Source organism: Fusarium graminearum, chromosome 1, assembly GCF_000240135.3.
Source record: "Fusarium graminearum PH-1 chromosome 1, whole genome shotgun sequence".
Lineage (NCBI taxonomy): Eukaryota > Fungi > Ascomycota > Sordariomycetes > Hypocreales > Nectriaceae > Fusarium > Fusarium graminearum.
Window position 1 is genome coordinate 830585 of NC_026474.1, and position 17821 is coordinate 848405.

The window sequence follows — 17821 nt, forward strand, 5'->3', positions numbered from 1 at the left end:
TGCCCTGTGATTTGTAATGGCGCCCGTCAAGGGCGTATGCCAAGAGGGCTGACACATGTCACGATTCAAGGCTGCCAAGCTAAACAGGAAGGAGTTCTTATTGTCGATGGTAGGGCTTGACCTTGCTTATCCTCGTGTTATTTCCAGTGGTCCCTTTCCATCGCCAAACAGCTCTTCGTGCCAAGGGACCCCGTGTCCTGGTTTCTGACACACGGCGTCCCAATCCACAGCCGCAAAGTTTGGCCCCAGGGGGCTGAATACGCGCGCTTTCTTGGATATTTGATCGTCTATGGGTGCATCGTACACGATTTTGCCTCCGTCGGTTTCTGCGATCGGTGGCGCGGATGAGGGCTGAAGACGCTGCGTGACGAGATGTCGTAGCTGGGCGTGATACCACATATTGTCCCACCAGTCTTTTAGTCTGGAACTCTTCAGTCCACCGACGTAAGCATTGTGGTGGATTGCTACGGGCGTAGTACCAAAGAAAAAATCTGTGTATAGAGGGATGGAACCCCAGTTTGTAAAAGACAAGAGAGTGTCGTTGATGGCGCGTATCTCAGGTGGTATACCGTTTATGCGAATGGGCCCTGGCACACCTGCCTTCTTAGACTCTTGCAGGACATTCGTCTCGTTAAGGAGATGTACGAAAAACCCGTCTTCTTCGGAGGAACATGTTGGTGGTGCTGTGGTAAAGTTGTAGTCCAGACCGATACCGAATTCGAAGCGCTGACCAGAAAGTGCTGCGTCGGCTATTTTACGGACGTCGTAGGGCAGTGCATCTCTGTTGTTGAGAGATGATGAGCCGTTCCATGATGAGCCGAGGTGTCTTGTCCACTCGCGATATATTTCTTGGTCGCCGATGACTTCGCCAATAAGAGCTTGGTCACTCCAGAGTTGTCGGCCTTTCATGGCTACAGCGTCGATCTTTTCTTTTGATCTTTGGAGGGCATTTCTTAGACCGCCCATTGTGCCCATGATAAGTCCGCTGTTGACACATCTTGGCCGGACTTTCTTGTATTTGCGCGCTGGGTCGAAAGACCAGGGAACTTTGTCGGTTCCATCTCCATACATGTCTTTCGGCATAGGAGAATCAGGCCAATGCTCGTACCGAGGATCAGAGCCAGAATAAGCATCGGGAAAGCAGTCTTTTGCTGCAGTGACGATTACATCCTGTCGAGGAGGGGGTATAGGAAAGTCATCGCTGATGTTGAGATGCGCCCATTGCTTTTGAGCTCTGGCATCTGCCTCACGATTAAGCCGATGATAGCGCTCTAGCAGGACAGAAGGAGGAAGCTGGAACCACATATCATAGGCATCTACCAGGACTGCAATATCATCCTCGCTTACATCTTGCTCAAGAAGCACTTGTATGGCTGCCAGTAGACTCTCGAGCTTGGCGATGTGACTACCTGCAAAATGCCATGAAGGCCGGTTGTATTCGCGCTTCCAGTTGAGGAGGATTGGCATCGGGTATCCCATTGCGACAGCGGACATAATGGTTTTGCAGAGGTTAATGTGTGGTGAGTCGGCGGGCATGAAAAGACGTAGACGACGGGTTGGACTTGGTTTGGAAGTATTTTGAGGGATTGCGAGACTTGTTAGGTCTGCTTTTGAGAGAATTGATCCATGATTAGGATTAGGAAAGACATGATTAAGTGGTTGAATAAACTAGATACCTGTTAGGTGAGTCTGTAGGGGTGTAGTTGTTTGCGTTACCAATCCTGTAAAAGTCATCCATGAGATGAGTATAAATGTTAGAGTAATAACAACCCATTTGAAGCTTTTCAGGTGTCTTGGAATCAAAGATTTTAGGACTGGTCTTGCTGATTGTGCAGATGGAAATGATGCATCTTCGGGGTCTGCGCTGGGGACTCTTCTCATCCTGGAGTATGAAGGGTTTGATAGTGAAGAAGAAGACATTTACAACAACCACAATAACATTTCAGAGAAGAGTTAGTCATTGAAGAGGAACAAGTTGAATTTGAAAGCATGATGAAAAATAATTAGTTCCATCACTATTCACAAGTTGGTTAGGTATCATGGGATCTTCGTTATAGTTATCTCTTAGCTACCATATAAACCGAGTCCTGGTCTGTAACCATCACATCAGGCTAGTGCCCGTTGATACGCTGTAGCCAATCATTTAGCACCGTGGTTGAACAAAACAACCCCACGTGTAACATATCAATACTTGACAGGTTATGCCTCCTGATCCAATACACCACTTTGTTCAAAGCTGGTGGTGAATTGATTCGTAGAGAGAGCGGGTTAAATATGTCATTTCGATTACCAAACTATATCACGGGTAAATGTGCCGAACGAGATGGGCTGTGTCAAGAAATATTTCACGGACCATTTCAACTAGCTAGACGTTCTAGAACTCGTATTGCTTACGTTTTCTTATAATAATAGCTTCCTTACTCTTTTAATAGTTTCTTTCTCCTTTCCTTCTTTTTCTTTTGCTTCGCTTCATTTGAGGATGTAATTGAGGAGGAATGAAATACATCATGGTCTCTTCTAAAGGTGCTAGACACTTGAGTGTCATGATGCAAACCTATCTCGGTTTCGCAGTCCTTGGTACATAACTCAACCTCTTATTCGGTACTATACTAACTCATTCTCAGGCCTCGTCAACGTGATTGTACCTTTCATTGTACATTCAGCAAACTACCTCATAATCCCTTATCCACGCTGGATAGTCATCCTCATCGAGACCCTCCCAGCTCTTCTCACAAAACTCCTTCTCCCTCACTTCATCCACAGAATCCCCTACTGGATACGCTCTCTCACCATAGGAGCAGTATGGATTCTCATCGCCCTCATCACAAAAGCAACACCGCCTAACATCGCACCGCCACTGCGAATCTTGACTTCTGCACTCGCCTCAGCGTCCGCTGCAGCAGTGGAGCTTTCGTTCCTAGGAATGCTACGCTACTACGGCCGTGTTGGTCTCGCAGGTTGGGGAGCAGGTGTTGGCGCCGGAGCAGTCTTTTGCGCCGTCTTGCCCTTTGTACTGACAGTTTGGCTGGAATCGTTTCTACGCGACTTTATCGATTGCATTTATGTTTTCGTCGGGGCTATGCTCGTGGCGTTTTTTGTTGTTCTTCCTGGAGCACCGGTCAACTACCCCTGCGCGCGACAGGAAATGGCCAAGGATGATATTGAGGATGCGTCCACTTTACTTCAAGACCCTGTTCAGCAGCTCTCGCGACTATTAAGTACGAAAAACCGCATTCATCTAAGCAAAATTATGCTCCGACCGTTTATGATTCCCTTATTTGGAGCATTTGCGGCACAGGCTCTCGTATACCCCGGTATATCACGGGCATTGCCTCTTCCAGAGTCCTCGGCATCCTTCTTCTCATACCTAACCACATACGGCCTTTCTTTCCAATTAGGCAACTTCATCTCTCAAACACACATCTTACTCTTCCGACCAGCCAGCCTCAAAGCCTCGTTTATGGCCCTCGGCACAGCGATGCTTGTTCTACTGACAAACTCTATATTCCTTGTCTCCTCAGCAGAAGTTATTATGGGTATACTCGCTTTCACCGCTGGTCTGGGTGGAGGTGCAGTCTACATCATCGTTTTCGACAGAGTGCTTGGAGAAAAGACCCTTGATGCTGGGGTCAATATGGAGTTTTGTCTCCAGGCTGTGGGAGTCGGTGAAACTGCTGGTCTTGTTGCTGGTGGGATGCTGGGTACTATGCTTGAGAGTTTGATGTGTCGAGGAGCATTTACGACGACGCAGCGATGGTGTCATACCAGTCAATAAGAAGAAAAGCAATGATTGAGAGAGTATATTTATAGTTATTTAGATACCAAAGCTCATGATTAGATGAATAAGAAGACTTGATCAAGCCATATATAGCAATGCCGTGAGCGAGTCGAACTCATATTTGGACTTGGCCTCGATGAATTGAATTGAATTGAGATGCTTATACATGTCTATCTAAATGGACGACTAAGTGGTGACTACAAATACTAATACATCGTTAAATAAACCCTTACCCAACAACCAGTCCTGAGTCAATCTATGTTGACGGAGTCTCCCCCAAAAGCATCAAGTCAACCTCCACTCTCGCCCAGGATATACTGTCTCTCCATTCCGGTAAACTCATAATCCGACGCCCTGGCTCAGGCTGCCACAGCATCTCCGAGACCTCATCCACCATCTTCTTACCAAACGTGCCAACCCACCAAGCCATCTTGCCCAAAGTATTGAGCTGTACACCCCAGTACATGGTTATCAACAAGGCCACAGGATCCGAGCTCTTGAGCGCTAGCCCAAAGTCCCTCCCAGCAAGAGCAGGAAATCCTATAGCTATGCCCTTGAAGATTTCTTTGGAATCCTGTACAAAACATGTTTGTATGGCGGAGAAGCTGGCGCGGTAGGATTGGATGCGTAAATTCGTCTCTGAATTGTCGGTGTTTTCGGAGCTGGTTGGTGTTTCACAGGCTGTGTTGACGATGATGGACAGACGCTCCAATGCGTCTTCTGTCTCTTTGCTCAAAGATGTAGGCGTTTCGGTTTGCAGTTGTGTCCTCACCATCAACGCCTCAGTAGACCTTGATAAAGCACCTGAAATGAGAGTGTCAAAATGCTGATCAGCAATAGAAGCATTGCCTATGAGTAACTCCCACAACGTCACCAAACGATCAAGAACACCCTCATAAACTTCTTCAAACGCAGTACACTGCCCAAGTGCCATATTGACAGAAACAGCAAGGAACGAAAACATAAACACCTTTTGCGCATTCTCGGCCGTCACATTCTCCAGCTGCGCCCTAAACGAACGACTTGCTTTATCGTAGTACTCAACGGCCAGCTTGGCATAGTACATCTCATAGTCTTCTTCGATGACAACAGCGCCGCCGCAGAGAACTATCTCTAGAGCAGAAAAGGCAAACATGCCGTGCAGGAGATACTCATGCTTGAGACCCCAGCGCGGCATATCCTCTTGAAGCCATTGGTTATCCTCAGGGATACTGGCGAGGCTTTTGTACGTCGACGTCGACCAACGGTGCATGAGTTCCAGTTCTATTCTGCGGCGGGTCTCTGTTGCTGGGAGTTGAGCTGAGGGTTCAGTGAGATAGGAGCAGCCTTCTAGGTTGCGGGCTAGACAAGGTGTGCAAGGGGGGCCTTGTTCGTCGCACTGAGTTTGTATGTGAGTTTCTTGTGGAAAGGGTATGAAGGGACTATGAGTTATACTTTTACATGGCGCTTTTTACAATTTCGACAGCCGTTACGGGATTTGCTGTGAGTTTTTCGTTTCATCATATTGTATATATGGAAGGGGAGTTTAGTGCACTTTAGGCGATATTGACGATAGTCGCAGTGGTTATGAGATTCCTATGAGGGTAGATAGGAGTACAGAGCCATGAAGATAGCTTTGAGAATGAATATGAACAATTGAGATGTACAGAATAGGCAATGCGTGTTGTGGCTGTGCTTACGGGTTAGTCCTTGGCGGATATAAGTATGAGACTGACGAATGAGGTTTAGCCATGACCAGCATCAACCAAGCCATGGGATCAATATGGCCTCACTGCAGCTCAAATAGTTCGGTATCCCAGTAGCTCATATTGCACATCTGACATGTTTCTTAGAATAATTAGGTTTCGAACTCACCGAGATCACAAAGGACCTCACATTACTGTACATCTCTGGTTTGCTGTTTATCTTGATCTTATTCTTCATGATGGCCGAAAATATCCTAAAATAACTCAGTCATAGGCAATAGGCGCCTTGGTATCTTGGTCTATTTGTTTTCCTTTACGCCTTACCCCATCGGGAGGTTTCGTCGCCCTCTTTCCACTCACGCTCAACATATCCAAGCTCTCTCTTGACCTTCTCGACGGTTTCTTTATCACCAGTGTTCTTTCCAGCGTTGTCACTATGTTATGTTAATTCATGCGGGCAACGCTCCTATCACATATCACTAACCTGATCTTAACAGCTGGATTGCCCGCCGCTGAGCTGATCTTGATTACAATGTTCAAGGGTACTGACTTCTTGCCAGTCTTGGTGTTAGTAAAGTCGTTAGTAAGGTATGTGCCAACACCGAACGTGGGTTGGAAACCGAGGTCATCAGCGACCTTCTTGTACTCCAAGCATCTTTCGATGTTGAGAGAGTCGGAAAAGACAATCAACTTCTTGTCCGTAATGCCCTGCTTGTCGTAAAACTCTCGCATCCACTTGGTGTACTCAGCAGGGTCACCAGAATCTTGTCGAATGCCAGCAAAAGCTTCGGCATAAGTCTTCATGCTTCCATCAGCCCTCTTAAAGGTCTCTGCTGGGAATCCACCCTCAATGGTTTGCACAGTCTGTGTAAAGGCGCGGAGGAACTCCTGAGTGCCAAAAGTGTCGGTTAAAGCGATACCAAGCTTATTACCAAAGCAAGCCACCCAGTGTCGTAGTGCGACTTCAGTAGCTTGCTTGTAGTCACCAAGAATAGCAGCAACGCCCATGAACCACTCGTGAGCGACTGTTCCGACAGGAGGAATGTTGAAGCGCATAGCAAGATGGACGTTACTGGTTCCAGAAAGCTTGCCAGGGAATCCCTTCTTCTCAGCTTCCTTGGAAGCCTGGACCAGACCTCTGAAGACAAGAGCCTGGGTGTGGTAATCGCGACGTCGTCGTGTGCCAAACTCGGATGTGACGCATCCTGCCTCGAGCAATTGGAGTCCCTTGTCGAACGCCTGCTTCTCTTGGCCCTCATAGTTCCAATCAGTGTCCATAAACTTGAAGTATGCCTCCGAGGTCAACGCAAGCATGGGAATTTCGTAGAGAATCGTGTCGACCCAAGTTCCCTTAATCTGAATGTCAACATCTCCAACAATTGAGTCGTCTCCAGTGTCCTCGCCAACGGGAGTGAAGGTCGCAACAACTTGCTCTCGGGGGCTCAAGCGGAACTCCTTGAGGAAGTTGAGGTAGTCTTCGGAGAGGTAATCGCAGTGCTTCTTTAGGAAGAGGTATTCGTCGGTAGAGAGTGAGATATTTCCGAGCTCTGGACATCAGGGTTAGTCACGGGATAGTTCCGCCAAAGCTTAGTAACAACGCACTTCCAATCTGCTCCTCAAGCCACTTGAAAGCAGTTCGGGACAGCTTCTTGTCGGGGGTTCGGTTCGTGTAGGCATATGTTACTGGTACATCCTTGAAGAACTTGAAGACCGCGCATTGCATCGTCAACTTGTAAAGGTCGGTGTCGAGGAAGGAGATGACGCCCTCGGGGTAGGGCGAAGAGCTGTTGAAAACCATGACTACGGTTGTTAGGTTTCTAGTAGGCGTAGAAATGCCTGTCGTATCAGAGGTAGTGCCGGGAGGGCAAGGGTTCAGCTTTATAGTTGGGGTCGCAGGGACTTGGAGAGCTGAGTTCGGAGATGCGGAGACGATGTCAAGGATATCGTGAAAAGATGCAGCATAAATTGTCAAGAATAAATATTCTGAAAAGCTGAAAGCATAAATTGCGTACGTAATATAACCGTTGACGTCGCAAATTTAACTGTAATGGCGTGAGTAACTCAACTCTGCGACGTTTATTGAATCAGAAAAGATGTGACGCATTGAAGGGAGATGCAGAACAGAGATCCAAAAAGAGAAAGAAGTGAAGGGAGGGGCACGCGCTGAAGGGAGGAAGGTGAGGGGTTGGTCGCGGCTGCCACAGGTAGGCTAGTTCTGCATTGAGCAGTCGAGGGGCACTAGAGGCGCTATGACCACACCTTAATTTTCCTGCAAGAAAAAAATTTGGGAAACTTCGCGAGGCTTGGATTTTTCTTCCTGAACTGGATCTTAACGCCTGGCTACGCGGCGGCAGATACCAACTATTCTCGATCCGCACAACCATTATAATCCGATTTTTGGCATCTCTCGAGTTAATACTTAATCAACAAATACTGCGCGACTCGAAATTCGGCTTCAAAGCCCGTTTCCGCCATCACAATGGATATCCATCGTTGTCGATTCGTTCCCTACAAGCCCTCCGCCATCAACGCCATCGCCTTCTCTCACCCCAAGACACGCTCGGCGCAACAAGGCAACCTCGCGCGACTTGCGATCGGACGAGCTAATGGCGATATCGAAATCTGGAACCCTCAGAATGGCTCCTGGAATCAGGAACTCATCATGCCAGGCGGCAAAGATCGAAGCGTCGATGGGTTGGTCTGGGTCAACGAGCCCGATCAAGACCTCGGCGGTGGACGCGTCGTCGTTGGAAAGTCACGACTCTTCAGCATAGGTTATACTTCTACAGTTACGGAATGGGATCTCGAGACAGGACGACCCAAGAGGCACGCCAGCGGCCAGCACGGAGACATCTGGTGCATGGCTGCTCAGCCTAGTGGAACCGACAAGGTTGGACTCGGTGTCGAATCTCAAGACTCTACCAAGCTTGTTGCCGGAACAATCGATGGTGAGCTTGTCATGTACTCTATTGAGGATGATGACCTGCGATTCCAGCGAGTTTTGTTGCGATCGCCAACAAAGAAGGCTCAGATGGTCAGCATCACCTTCCAGTCGCGCAGAGTCGCCATTGTCGGCTGCTCCGATAGCACAATTCGAGCGTACGATGTTACAAAGGGCCACATGTTGCGCAGGATGACACTGGGCGCGGACCTAGGCGGCGGTGCTAAGGACATCATCGTCTGGTCTGTCAAGTGTCTACCCAATGGCAACATCGTCTCAGGCGATTCTACTGGCCAAGTTTGCCTCTGGGATGGCAAGACATACACCCAAGCACAACGAATTCAAAGCCACAAGCAGGATGTTCTCAGTCTCGCAATAAGCGCCGACGGGACTTCCATCCTGAGCGGTGGCATGGATCGACGAACGATTCTTTACAAGCAGAACAGCGGCGCTGGAGCCCGATGGAGCAAGGTTTGGGGACGAAGATACCACGACCACGATGTTAAGTGCATGGCATCCTTCGAGAGTGGCAAAATCAGCGTCGTTGTTTCAGGAGGTAAGATTAACGTCTATCACTTTCAGCAAAACCGTGGCTAATGTGAATCCAGGTCCTGATGCCAACCCCGTTGTCATCCCCATGAAGGAAATGGGTCGCGAGAATCACCGTATTATGTCTAGTCTGCCACAGCAGGCTCCTTTGTTGAGCGCGCCAAAGGCCCGCTTCGTTGTCAGCTGGTGGGATAGGGAGGTTCACATCTGGCTTCTTCGAAAGTCAGCCACCGAAATGATCAAGACCGAAAACATCGATATCAACCAAAACCGCAAGCTGATTAAGACTATTGTCGTTAAGGGCGACTCGAATATTACATCGGCAACTATCGACGATGAGGGTTCGCTTCTGATTGTTGCTACTGCTATCGACGTCAAGGCCTTCAGACTAGAGCACCAGGATCCCGTCAAGCCCTCTGATGTCAAGATTTCCTCTTCCGAACTTCCTTCAAAGCTTGCCGGAGTAGGTGCCACCAAGGTGCAGCTGTCGCCTAACGCGCAATGGCTCTGCGCAATCCAAGAAGGCTCTCGCGTTGTCATGGGTGCCCTCGACCCCGTTACTCCTAGACCTTCACTTGTCTTTTCACCAAATGTCCAACGACTTACACGCCTACGACGACAAATCCCACGTCACATCCTCAACGGAGGATTGGGTAGTTACGATAGGACCATTACACAGGTCGCTTTCTCGCCTGACTCCAAGATGCTCGTGACGTCTGACATCGCCGGCTATATCGACACCTGGATCTTGAGTGACGGCGAAAAGATCAAGTCAGAGGATGACGCGTCCTCATCGGGCGAGAGTGACTCTTCGGATGAGGAAGAAGAGATTTCGCAGAACATTGAGAGGTGGATCCGTAACCCCGGTGCTAAGTTACTGCCCAAGCTACACTCTGCCGCTACGGTTCTGTCATTCTCGGCCGATGTTCCTCGAGCCAAGGTCTCCCCTAGAAGCTCTATTGACGGAATTGATGGCGCAGCTGACCATGTTGATGACTACACCCTCCTCACCATCACCTCATCGTGGAGCCTACGTACCTTCCACCCTCTGCAAGGCTCTCTGACCCCTTGGTCACGTCGCAATGTCCGAAACGATATGCCTGCTCCTGTGCAGGATCTTCTCGATCTCGCAAAGGGAGTTTTCTGGGAGGGCTCCCGCGCTTGGATCTATGGTGTATCATTCCTCCTTATGCTTGACCTAGCTCAAGATCTCCCTAAATCTGCCGAGAGCGACAACGACAAGCAAACGCTCAAGCGCAAGAGAACAGGCCCCTCTACCGGAGCTGGTGGTAAGATGGAGCAAGGTGCTATTGCACCCTCTCTGGTCCGCAAGCACACAGCCGGTCAGTGGGAGGACGTTGATATGGAAGACGCTCCCCAACCCGAGGATGACATCAGTGATGATGAGGCTGACCAGGCCGATGGTGAACTTGCTCAGCTACGGAACCGTGAAGTGGGCAAAGACGTCGAACTCGCCGAGACTGGCGGTGAACGCAAGAGCTGGTGGATGACCTACAAGTACAGACCCATCTTTGGTGTTGTTCCTATCAGCACCGCAGACCAGCCTCTCGAGGTTGCCCTGGTGGAGAGGCCGACATGGGATGTGGACATGCCCGAGAGCTACTTTGCCGTCGAGCAGTGGAGGAAGTAATGATGACTACATCCAGATATGGGGATGTACGAGTGGGATGGAGGGGAAAAAAACTCTGTCTGGAATCTATCTGATCGTGGAGACGCATGTTCGGCGTAACTCAGTTGTAAGGATGATGGACGTTCAAAGGGTCCAGACTTCAAAAAAGCATGATCCTGGTTTGTAGATTTTTGTATGTTTGTTATACTGGCTACGTAGACCAATGTGCGTACACACATACGGGCTATCGAATTAAAATTTTGGGATATTGGATTTCTACTGCATACGTATACCCATGTCTGAATCGTGAGCATATCAAACATGTCGTTTACAACCAGCTGTACATATGTATGTGCAGATATGGGTATTCCTTTTAGGCGAACCGTCATATCGTCGCATTCATCCCGGTTCTCGTTCTTTTTTAGTACTAACGTTTCACGGGACTGGAGATGAACATGTCTCGCGTATCGGAGGAGTGTCATGATATCCAATATCAGACGAACTTGATGCCAAAAGGGGAGTCACGAGAAGAATAAGGAACAAACCCCAGTCTGAGCGATTTCTTCCTCTTGTCAAACTTACATGATATATTGCAAAGTGCACCAATCAAGTTACAACATGACCTCCAGTTTCTACACTACACTAAGCCGTTGCACGAGTTTACCGAAAATGTCTAGGCATTATGAAGAAGGCCCGGTCTGCCCACCCCCGTCGAACGCGCGTCCACGACGGCTGAAGAACTTTGGGTGTCATCTTGGCCGTGTTGAGCTTGCTGCCGATATGGCTTGCGGTAATGTGGCGGTCCTTTTTCATCTTTAGAGAGTGTATATCTCAGAAGCGTAGCAACCGTAGCAGTATAACCCCATAAATGGCTTGTGATATGGGCCATGGTCTTGCGGCTGACCTCGGGAAGTGGACGATGAGATAAGATGTCAGGATGGTTCACGACAAGGGTTTGTATGAACTATCGACATCATGATCCTTGTGGCTTTGACTTGGTTGCAACTTACACGACTCATATCTCTGGATTAGCAACTGGGGTTTGGAGTCTAATATGGTGAGAGAGTTCCAGGGTATGCCAGGACAGAGTTTCGTATCAAGCATATATCCCCAGACCTAGCCTCGTCATACTAGATTTTGAACTGCCAAGAGGAGAAATAGATCGTTCAACGAGTCAAATCTAAGTTGATCCTAGGGAAGATCCGTCCGACTTCCAATAAGAGTGGTGAGCAAACGGAAACTGGGCGGAAAGCTACCGTAAAAACTGCTTGCATTATCCCTGGTGCAGTCGTTTTTGGCGATCAGTAAGTCAGAGACCACACTTGAGGTCATAAATCTATGTGCTGGCCTTCTATTATCAAAAGTGATGAAAAGAGCTTGCGTAGCACAGACTAGCGAAATGCTTAGCTTCGGAATTGGGACTGGTCGTTGACTTGGCTTTAATGTTTCTTCTTGGCAATATCTTTACCACAACGGTCTGCGTAAATCCCCATCAAAGTAGAAAAGCACAAAAACTTCTAGAAGTTACAAGTGTTTTCAGGAATTGTCGGTCAGGAGGTGGCGATTGTGAGAATCGCGTTGCGTAGGCTTGTTGGAGTAGAGATATTGAAGTTTGCAGGTACGCAAGCCAATGTCATGGACCGTCCAGATGACGCGGCCCTTTGGCTCTGGAAGTCGGTGTCTCATCACGCACGCCCCGGTCGTAAGCGCAGCAAACGATCGGCAAACCACAACTGAGAATGATTGGTAGTAAGCAACTGAGCAGAACTGAACTGAACGAACTCGCAACTCGATTTGACAAAGTGGATTTGTTCTCTGTTTGAGGCAACGTGTGCGACATCCATTATGGAAACGGTGAGTAGATCACAGCCAGTTTGTTTGGGATACGTACTAGATAAATTGAGGAAACGGAAGTGAAAAGGGAGGGATTGAATTCGGCTCCGATCAAAACCCCTGCGAACTAATTCCTCGACACGACTGTCCCGCTGCCAAGATCGTCCTAACAACGCAGGGTTGCTTCAGGTTGTTGGAGACGTAACGTTACTAGGTAATAAGCGCAGCGCACGCAAGCAATCAAGGCAAGCAAGGCAAGGCAAGGCAAGCAAATAATCAAGGGCGCAGCGCATTACTCGGGTTTCTGTGAGTGACTGGAAATGGAACTGGACCTGGACCTGACCTGTGTGGGCTGGGCGCCTGTCAGATCGCACGTTTGGATTGGACGAGACCGCTTATTCCAGGGGCAGAAGCGCACGCGATTGCAGACGGGGACGCCAAAGCTAGTTAAGCTTCTTTTCCCAAGACTGCCCAGCCCGTCTAGCCGGATATCAAGTTGAATGCTCTGTAGTGGTTTCCTCAAAGAGATTTGGGTGTTTGAGATGCTAGGACCAACGAGCAAGACATGTTTGATTCGGGATCAACAGTATCAGGTAAAAATGCGGAATAAAAGAAACATATGCAATGCCGATCTCCGTGGAGTCGTTGAGGAGCATCTTGTGTTTTCGGCGTGATGTATTGGCCTCTATAATTCTGGGTCAAGAAGCGGGAATGGAATTGACATCTTTTGCGAGAGTTGAGGGCCTGGCATTAGACAAGGCGATATCGAGTGTGTGACACTCAGTATTATAATTCCAGGGTAACGAGGAGTGATATAGGTAGCAGTGTCGTTGTCACATCATATCTCGTCCCGTCCCTGGGCGTCAATATTGAACACAGGCAGACATTGTGGCTTTGTACAGAGTAAGCCACACCAGATTAACAACTTTTAAGCTCCAAAACTTATCGACGTGTTTATCTCAACATGCTAATGCGCAAAGTGTTGAAACAGAAGCAGACGTGCCAGCGGATTATGATGCACATCAATGGAGGCAGTGGAATTGCAAGGGACAAGAGGCCGCGAATCAAAGTGGAGTCGTGTGGGACTGGAAATAAGATGCCAGGTAGGCACCGCCACTGAGCAACATATGCTGTGGCTAGTGATCGTCACGAGATGAGACAGAGACAGACAAATCTCCCTCCTCAGAGGTAAGGAATAAGCGCGTCCATCGATACGAATCCAAAGAGATAATCTAAGGTTCTGGTTGAGAGGGCGCGCGGCAGTGCGTCAATTCCTCGGTAGGACTATGACCAAACTCAACTTGTTGGCAGCGTGGCTCAGTATAGGCGAAAGTAGGCTGTGCCACGATGCTAGTATTGCTATTGATCGGGGCGCCTTTTTTAGGGACCTCACCACTGCCTCGTCATCGCCCACCACGACGAGGGGCACGTTCCCGCTAATGTACCGATACTTGTTCTGTGAGGCCGCAGGGTTGAGTGACTCGCAGAAAATTGCAGCGGTCGTTAGCAGCCTTGAGACGTTTCTCTGGCGCTTGACCGGAGGAAAATGTCAGGAATAGGGCCATGCATGGAATGCTTCCACCGTGACAAATGGAAAATACAATGACTTATGGGACTTGATGTTATTATCTACTAGCTGTTTCTAGGGAATATCAATCTCTCAGCTAAATTAGACTTTATTTCAATGACATCTCCTCAAATATTGAAACTGAATTCTGTCTTTTCTCGTCCTCTCTCCAAGAACCTAATGCCTGTCTGGCTCCACTGATCAAGCGGTCGATGCTTTTTGACACAACCTGACGGTTTCTTTCCCCGCGCTTATCAATTCTGCGTTGAGTTTAGAGGCTTCGCATCGAAAGCATTGCCACGGATTAAAGTAGATGGTGATTTTCGCTTTCCTTTCCCATTCTTTCTGAAATGTCCATATTTTATTTAAAACAGTGTCGCCTCTGTGCCGTTCCCTTCTCCATCTGACTTGTCTCCGAGTCGCACGAATTTAGAGGCTGACGCTCGCTAATTCGCTGATGACGAGGATCTGGGCCAGGCGCCACTTTGTCTTTCGCTGTTCGGTGTTCCCCTAGAACGTACATGGGAGGTACATACGCACGCAATTGGAAGTGTACGGTATCACTCGCTCACTTGAAAAAGGTCTACGTACACGTGCCTCGCGGTGCCTGGTAGCTGGAAGGAGTCTCTTTTTCGGGTTCGCCTCTTTGATGATGAATCTGTTGCGTGGACTTGTTTTGTTGACGAGGTTTCATTTGAGCTTGTCTTTAGAGATAGTTTGTAGGCAGATACGCTCACAATATACACGTCTCCAATAACACTAGCACGCATCAATATTCGTAGGCTTCACTGGCTGTTCTGTTAAATACCTACCAAAGTACGGGCAACATGCAAATGTCTTCAGCCTGTATCCATTTAATCCAATCAATCAATCAACCAGTGGCCGTTTCCAACACTCGCAATCGCTACAAGAGTACGAGGCCGCTGTACCAGTACATTCCCCTGCGCCCAGCGGCCCCCACCCAGACCGTCAACGGTTTCGCTCATTGGTCGTGGCGCTCACTGCTGACGCGTAAACTGCCATCGTAGGCTCTGGCCCAGAGTGGGCTAGAGCGAACCAAGACGCACACCCGCCCGAGACACCCCGTCCCTTTATTCCCCTGGTCCACCCTCGATTCTCATCGCCTGCCTGCTTTTGCTCCTGCCTCTCCTCTTCTGTTCTGTCTTGTGCTGTGCTTGCTGTGCTGCGCTGTGGTATCATCAGCTTTGAGCCAATTCGCGAGCCGTTAAACTCCTCTCTTTTATCTCAACCTGCGGCCACGACGACGACGAGAAACCGGTTCAACTTCTTCTCGGGACAAACGAACTGTCAACGGTTTACTCACGACGACTAAAAAAAGAAACGACTTCGATTGACATCTTAGTCATCACCTTCAGAGCGACCGACGGATTTGCTCTGCTCTCAAATCCAGAGGCCCAAACAAACATCTGGGTCAACGCGTGTATTGTGGCAATCAAGCCTACTGACACGCATCCCATTGCTTACGACGACCTTCCACGATTAACATTACGACGAAACATATTCTCCAAGTGAGGTTTCAAACGGCCTCGTAAATACCCAACGATTGAACCATCTCTCCTCCAGCCTGGTCACATCTAGGCAACGACACCATCGATCTACCCCATATAACAACTTACAAAACTACATCGTCCGACACTCAAACATCCACCTTTATTTCAATATGGCAGGCCAACACCCGCCCGCGGGCGAATATGGCGAGGAATGGGCGCGAGACCTTCGAGTTCAGTTCGAGGGCTTGTTACGAGACAAGCGTATGAACGACCTTCGAAACACATCTCGACAAAGCTCCCCAAGCTTGGGAGATCAATCCCCTCACATGCGAAGCTCGCCATTTCCATCCGATAACCGACCCTCAGGATCTCAAGGACCTGCTCTCCCATCTTACGCCGCCCTTCGACATCTTCCCAAGATCCCGTCTCCTCCTGCTGCTGGTGATCGTGATTCTCAAAAGTTCAGAAACCTCCTTATCAGCTTATCATTAACACCAACCAAATACGAAAACCCTGGTCTGCTTGACGAGGCTTTGCAAACCATTCCATTGGACCGCATCTATGGTGAAGCCGAGGAAGAGACTCAGGTGTTGCAAGCTCAAGCTGAGAGCATGGGCGATGGACGAAAACCTGAGTGGGGTTATCAAGATTGTGTTATTCGGGCATTATTAAGGTATGTCATTTTCTATCCGATCCCATCCTTCGGCTAGATGACTGACACGATCGACAGATGGTTTAAGCGATCATTCTTTAGTTGGGTCAACAACCCACCATGCCCATCATGCTTATCTCCTACTATCGCCCAAGGCATGACTGCCCCTACACCTGAAGAGAGCGCTTGTGGTGCCCTTCGGGTTGAGTTGTATCGATGCTCTGCTCAGCACTGTGGAGCTTACGAACGCTTCCCTCGATACGGTGATGTTTGGCGGTTATTACAAACTCGACGAGGACGAGTTGGCGAATGGGCCAACTGCTTTAGCATGCTCTGCCGAGCCGTCGGCGGCCGTGTTCGCTGGGTTTGGAACGCCGAAGACCACGTCTGGACCGAGGTGTACTCTGACCACCAGAAGCGATGGGTTCATGTGGACGCTTGTGAGGAAGCATGGGACAACCCTCGTCTCTATGCCGAGGGCTGGGGCAAGAAGATGTCTTACTGCATCGCCTTTTCTATTGACGGCGCTACTGACGTTACTCGACGATATGTTCGCAAGAATCAACACGCTTCTGAGCGTAATCGATGCCCCGAGGAGGTTCTTCTCTATGTTATGCAAGAGATCAAGAACATGCGTCGCTCCAACATGAACAAGGACGAGCGCTTCCGATTAGAGAAGGAAGACACCCGGGAGGATAAGGAGCTTCGAGGCTACGTTGTAGCTTCGATTGCACAGGCCGTGACCGATCTGGTCCCCGGCTCCCCTGGTGGATCGAACCACACAACCGCCAGTGGAAGCGATACCAAGTTGCCTGCTGAGCAACCTGGCCGACAAACTGGCACTTCTGAGTGGTTGACTGCCCAACAACAACAATCTCACAGTCGATATCAACAACCCCGCGATCCTAGCCACCGACGACCCTTGCCTTGAGAGCTGCGCGCATCTATTGCGACTCTTTCATAGGCACTGCAAACAATCAGTGCGAATATGTATTGCTACTTGATTGATGACCGTCACCACCAGTCATTATCACTCGCCATGGGGACCGACTTTATAATACCCACACCCATGGTTTACTACGAATTAAAACCGAACACCTCGATGAAAGTATCACGGTCTCAACCACACGATATCCCATGATACCATCCTTTCGATGATCTTACGGCCACAAACCAATATTCCCTTCATGTCTAATACTATACATCTTTGACAGCCATAGCATAGACTCGGCGTTGAACCATTTCAAGGCAGCAGCCCTTTGACGGCCTGTGCCAGTATCCACCATACCAAACCAATCTGTCTTTTCATTTCTTTTGTTTTTTCTCTTTGTATAGGGGGCGCATAACGGTGGGGCATACATGTACCCTCAGGAGAGCAGGGACGGGTTGGTCTTTAGCTCTGGGGCGTTTGGCTGGGTTCCTTTTTTAGGCTATCATGAGCGAGTATGAAGCCAGGCAAAAGAGATGGATCAGATCAGTGGATGAACAAGATAGGAAAAATCAATGCCACAGTGCAATCCTTTCTTTCCAAGTTGTTATCTTTGTGCGCGAATGTGAACGTGATGTAAAAATAGCTACCAACCCTTTGAAAGCATTAAGTCTCCTTCAGGTGGCTATTCTGTACCCTTTGTCTGGTGATCGGTGCTTCATCTTGATGTTCCAAAAATAATAATCC

The 17821-nt window shown here is 48.9% G+C and overlaps 8 protein-coding genes across 8 annotated transcripts; 5 read left to right on the forward strand and 3 right to left on the reverse strand.

Annotated features, from left to right (window-relative positions):
* Window positions 1-81: 81 nt before the first annotated feature.
* On the reverse strand, window positions 82-1494 carry FGSG_00267 (uncharacterized protein; the record flags this gene model as incomplete). Its single annotated transcript, XM_011317606.1, has 1 exon — window positions 82-1494. One exon carries the CDS (start codon window positions 1492-1494, stop codon window positions 127-129), a length of 1368 nt encoding a protein of 455 aa, XP_011315908.1. The 3' UTR covers window positions 82-126.
* A 1013-nt stretch (window positions 1495-2507) lies between these two features.
* On the forward strand, window positions 2508-3775 carry FGSG_00268 (uncharacterized protein; the record flags this gene model as incomplete). Its single annotated transcript, XM_011317607.1, has 2 exons — window positions 2508-2577; window positions 2625-3775. 2 exons carry the CDS (start codon window positions 2508-2510, stop codon window positions 3773-3775), a joined length of 1221 nt encoding a protein of 406 aa, XP_011315909.1.
* A 259-nt stretch (window positions 3776-4034) lies between these two features.
* Window positions 4035-4955, reverse strand: FGSG_11736 (uncharacterized protein; the record flags this gene model as incomplete). The annotated part of the gene is made up of 1 exon (XM_011317608.1): window positions 4035-4955. The coding sequence occupies one exon, from the start codon at window positions 4953-4955 to the stop codon at window positions 4035-4037; it is 921 nt and encodes a 306-aa protein (XP_011315910.1).
* Window positions 4956-5476: 521 nt separating this feature from the next.
* Window positions 5477-7566, reverse strand: FGSG_00269 (uncharacterized protein). The gene is made up of 3 exons (XM_011317609.1): window positions 7066-7566; window positions 5948-7010; window positions 5477-5897 (listed from the first exon to the last, which is right to left on the reverse strand). The coding sequence occupies exons 1-3, from the start codon at window positions 7259-7261 to the stop codon at window positions 5777-5779; spliced, it is 1380 nt and encodes a 459-aa protein (XP_011315911.1). The 5' UTR covers window positions 7262-7566; the 3' UTR covers window positions 5477-5776.
* A 376-nt stretch (window positions 7567-7942) lies between these two features.
* On the forward strand, window positions 7943-10604 carry FGSG_00270 (uncharacterized protein; the record flags this gene model as incomplete). The annotated part of the gene is made up of 2 exons (XM_011317610.1): window positions 7943-8960; window positions 9013-10604. The coding sequence occupies 2 exons, from the start codon at window positions 7943-7945 to the stop codon at window positions 10602-10604; spliced, it is 2610 nt and encodes an 869-aa protein (XP_011315912.1).
* Window positions 10605-11520: 916 nt separating this feature from the next.
* FGSG_11737 (uncharacterized protein) lies at window positions 11521-11703 on the forward strand (the record flags this gene model as incomplete). The annotated part of the gene is made up of 2 exons (XM_011317611.1): window positions 11521-11540; window positions 11616-11703. 2 exons carry the CDS (start codon window positions 11521-11523, stop codon window positions 11701-11703), a joined length of 108 nt encoding a protein of 35 aa, XP_011315913.1.
* Window positions 11704-13630: 1927 nt separating this feature from the next.
* Window positions 13631-13975, forward strand: FGSG_11738 (uncharacterized protein; the record flags this gene model as incomplete). Its single annotated transcript, XM_011317612.1, has 1 exon — window positions 13631-13975. Exon 1 carries the CDS (start codon window positions 13856-13858, stop codon window positions 13973-13975), a length of 120 nt encoding a protein of 39 aa, XP_011315914.1. The 5' UTR covers window positions 13631-13855.
* A 1175-nt stretch (window positions 13976-15150) lies between these two features.
* Window positions 15151-17702, forward strand: FGSG_00271 (PNG1 protein). The gene is made up of 2 exons (XM_011317613.1): window positions 15151-16167; window positions 16225-17702. Exons 1-2 carry the CDS (start codon window positions 15665-15667, stop codon window positions 17075-17077), a joined length of 1356 nt encoding a protein of 451 aa, XP_011315915.1. The 5' UTR covers window positions 15151-15664; the 3' UTR covers window positions 17078-17702.
* Window positions 17703-17821: the final 119 nt, after the last annotated feature.

What these genes read in the sequence shown, in the direction of transcription:
- FGSG_00269 (XM_011317609.1), bottom strand. Translation starts at nt 7,261, where the DNA reads ATGGTTTTCAACAGCTCTTCGCCCTACCCCGAGGGCGTCATCTCCTTC. An exon ending in GCTTGAGGAGCAGATTGGAA is followed by an intron (nt 7,011 to 7,065) that starts GTGCGTTGTTAC and finishes CCTGATGTCCAG; the next exon opens with AGCTCGGAAATATCTCACTC. An exon ending in AATCCAGCTGTTAAGATCAG is followed by an intron (nt 5,898 to 5,947) that starts GTTAGTGATATG and finishes AACATAACATAG; the next exon opens with TGACAACGCTGGAAAGAACA.
- FGSG_00271 (XM_011317613.1), top strand. Translation starts at nt 15,665, where the DNA reads ATGGCAGGCCAACACCCGCCCGCGGGCGAATATGGCGAGGAATGGGCG. An exon ending in GTTATTCGGGCATTATTAAG is followed by an intron (nt 16,168 to 16,224) that starts GTATGTCATTTT and finishes CACGATCGACAG; the next exon opens with ATGGTTTAAGCGATCATTCT.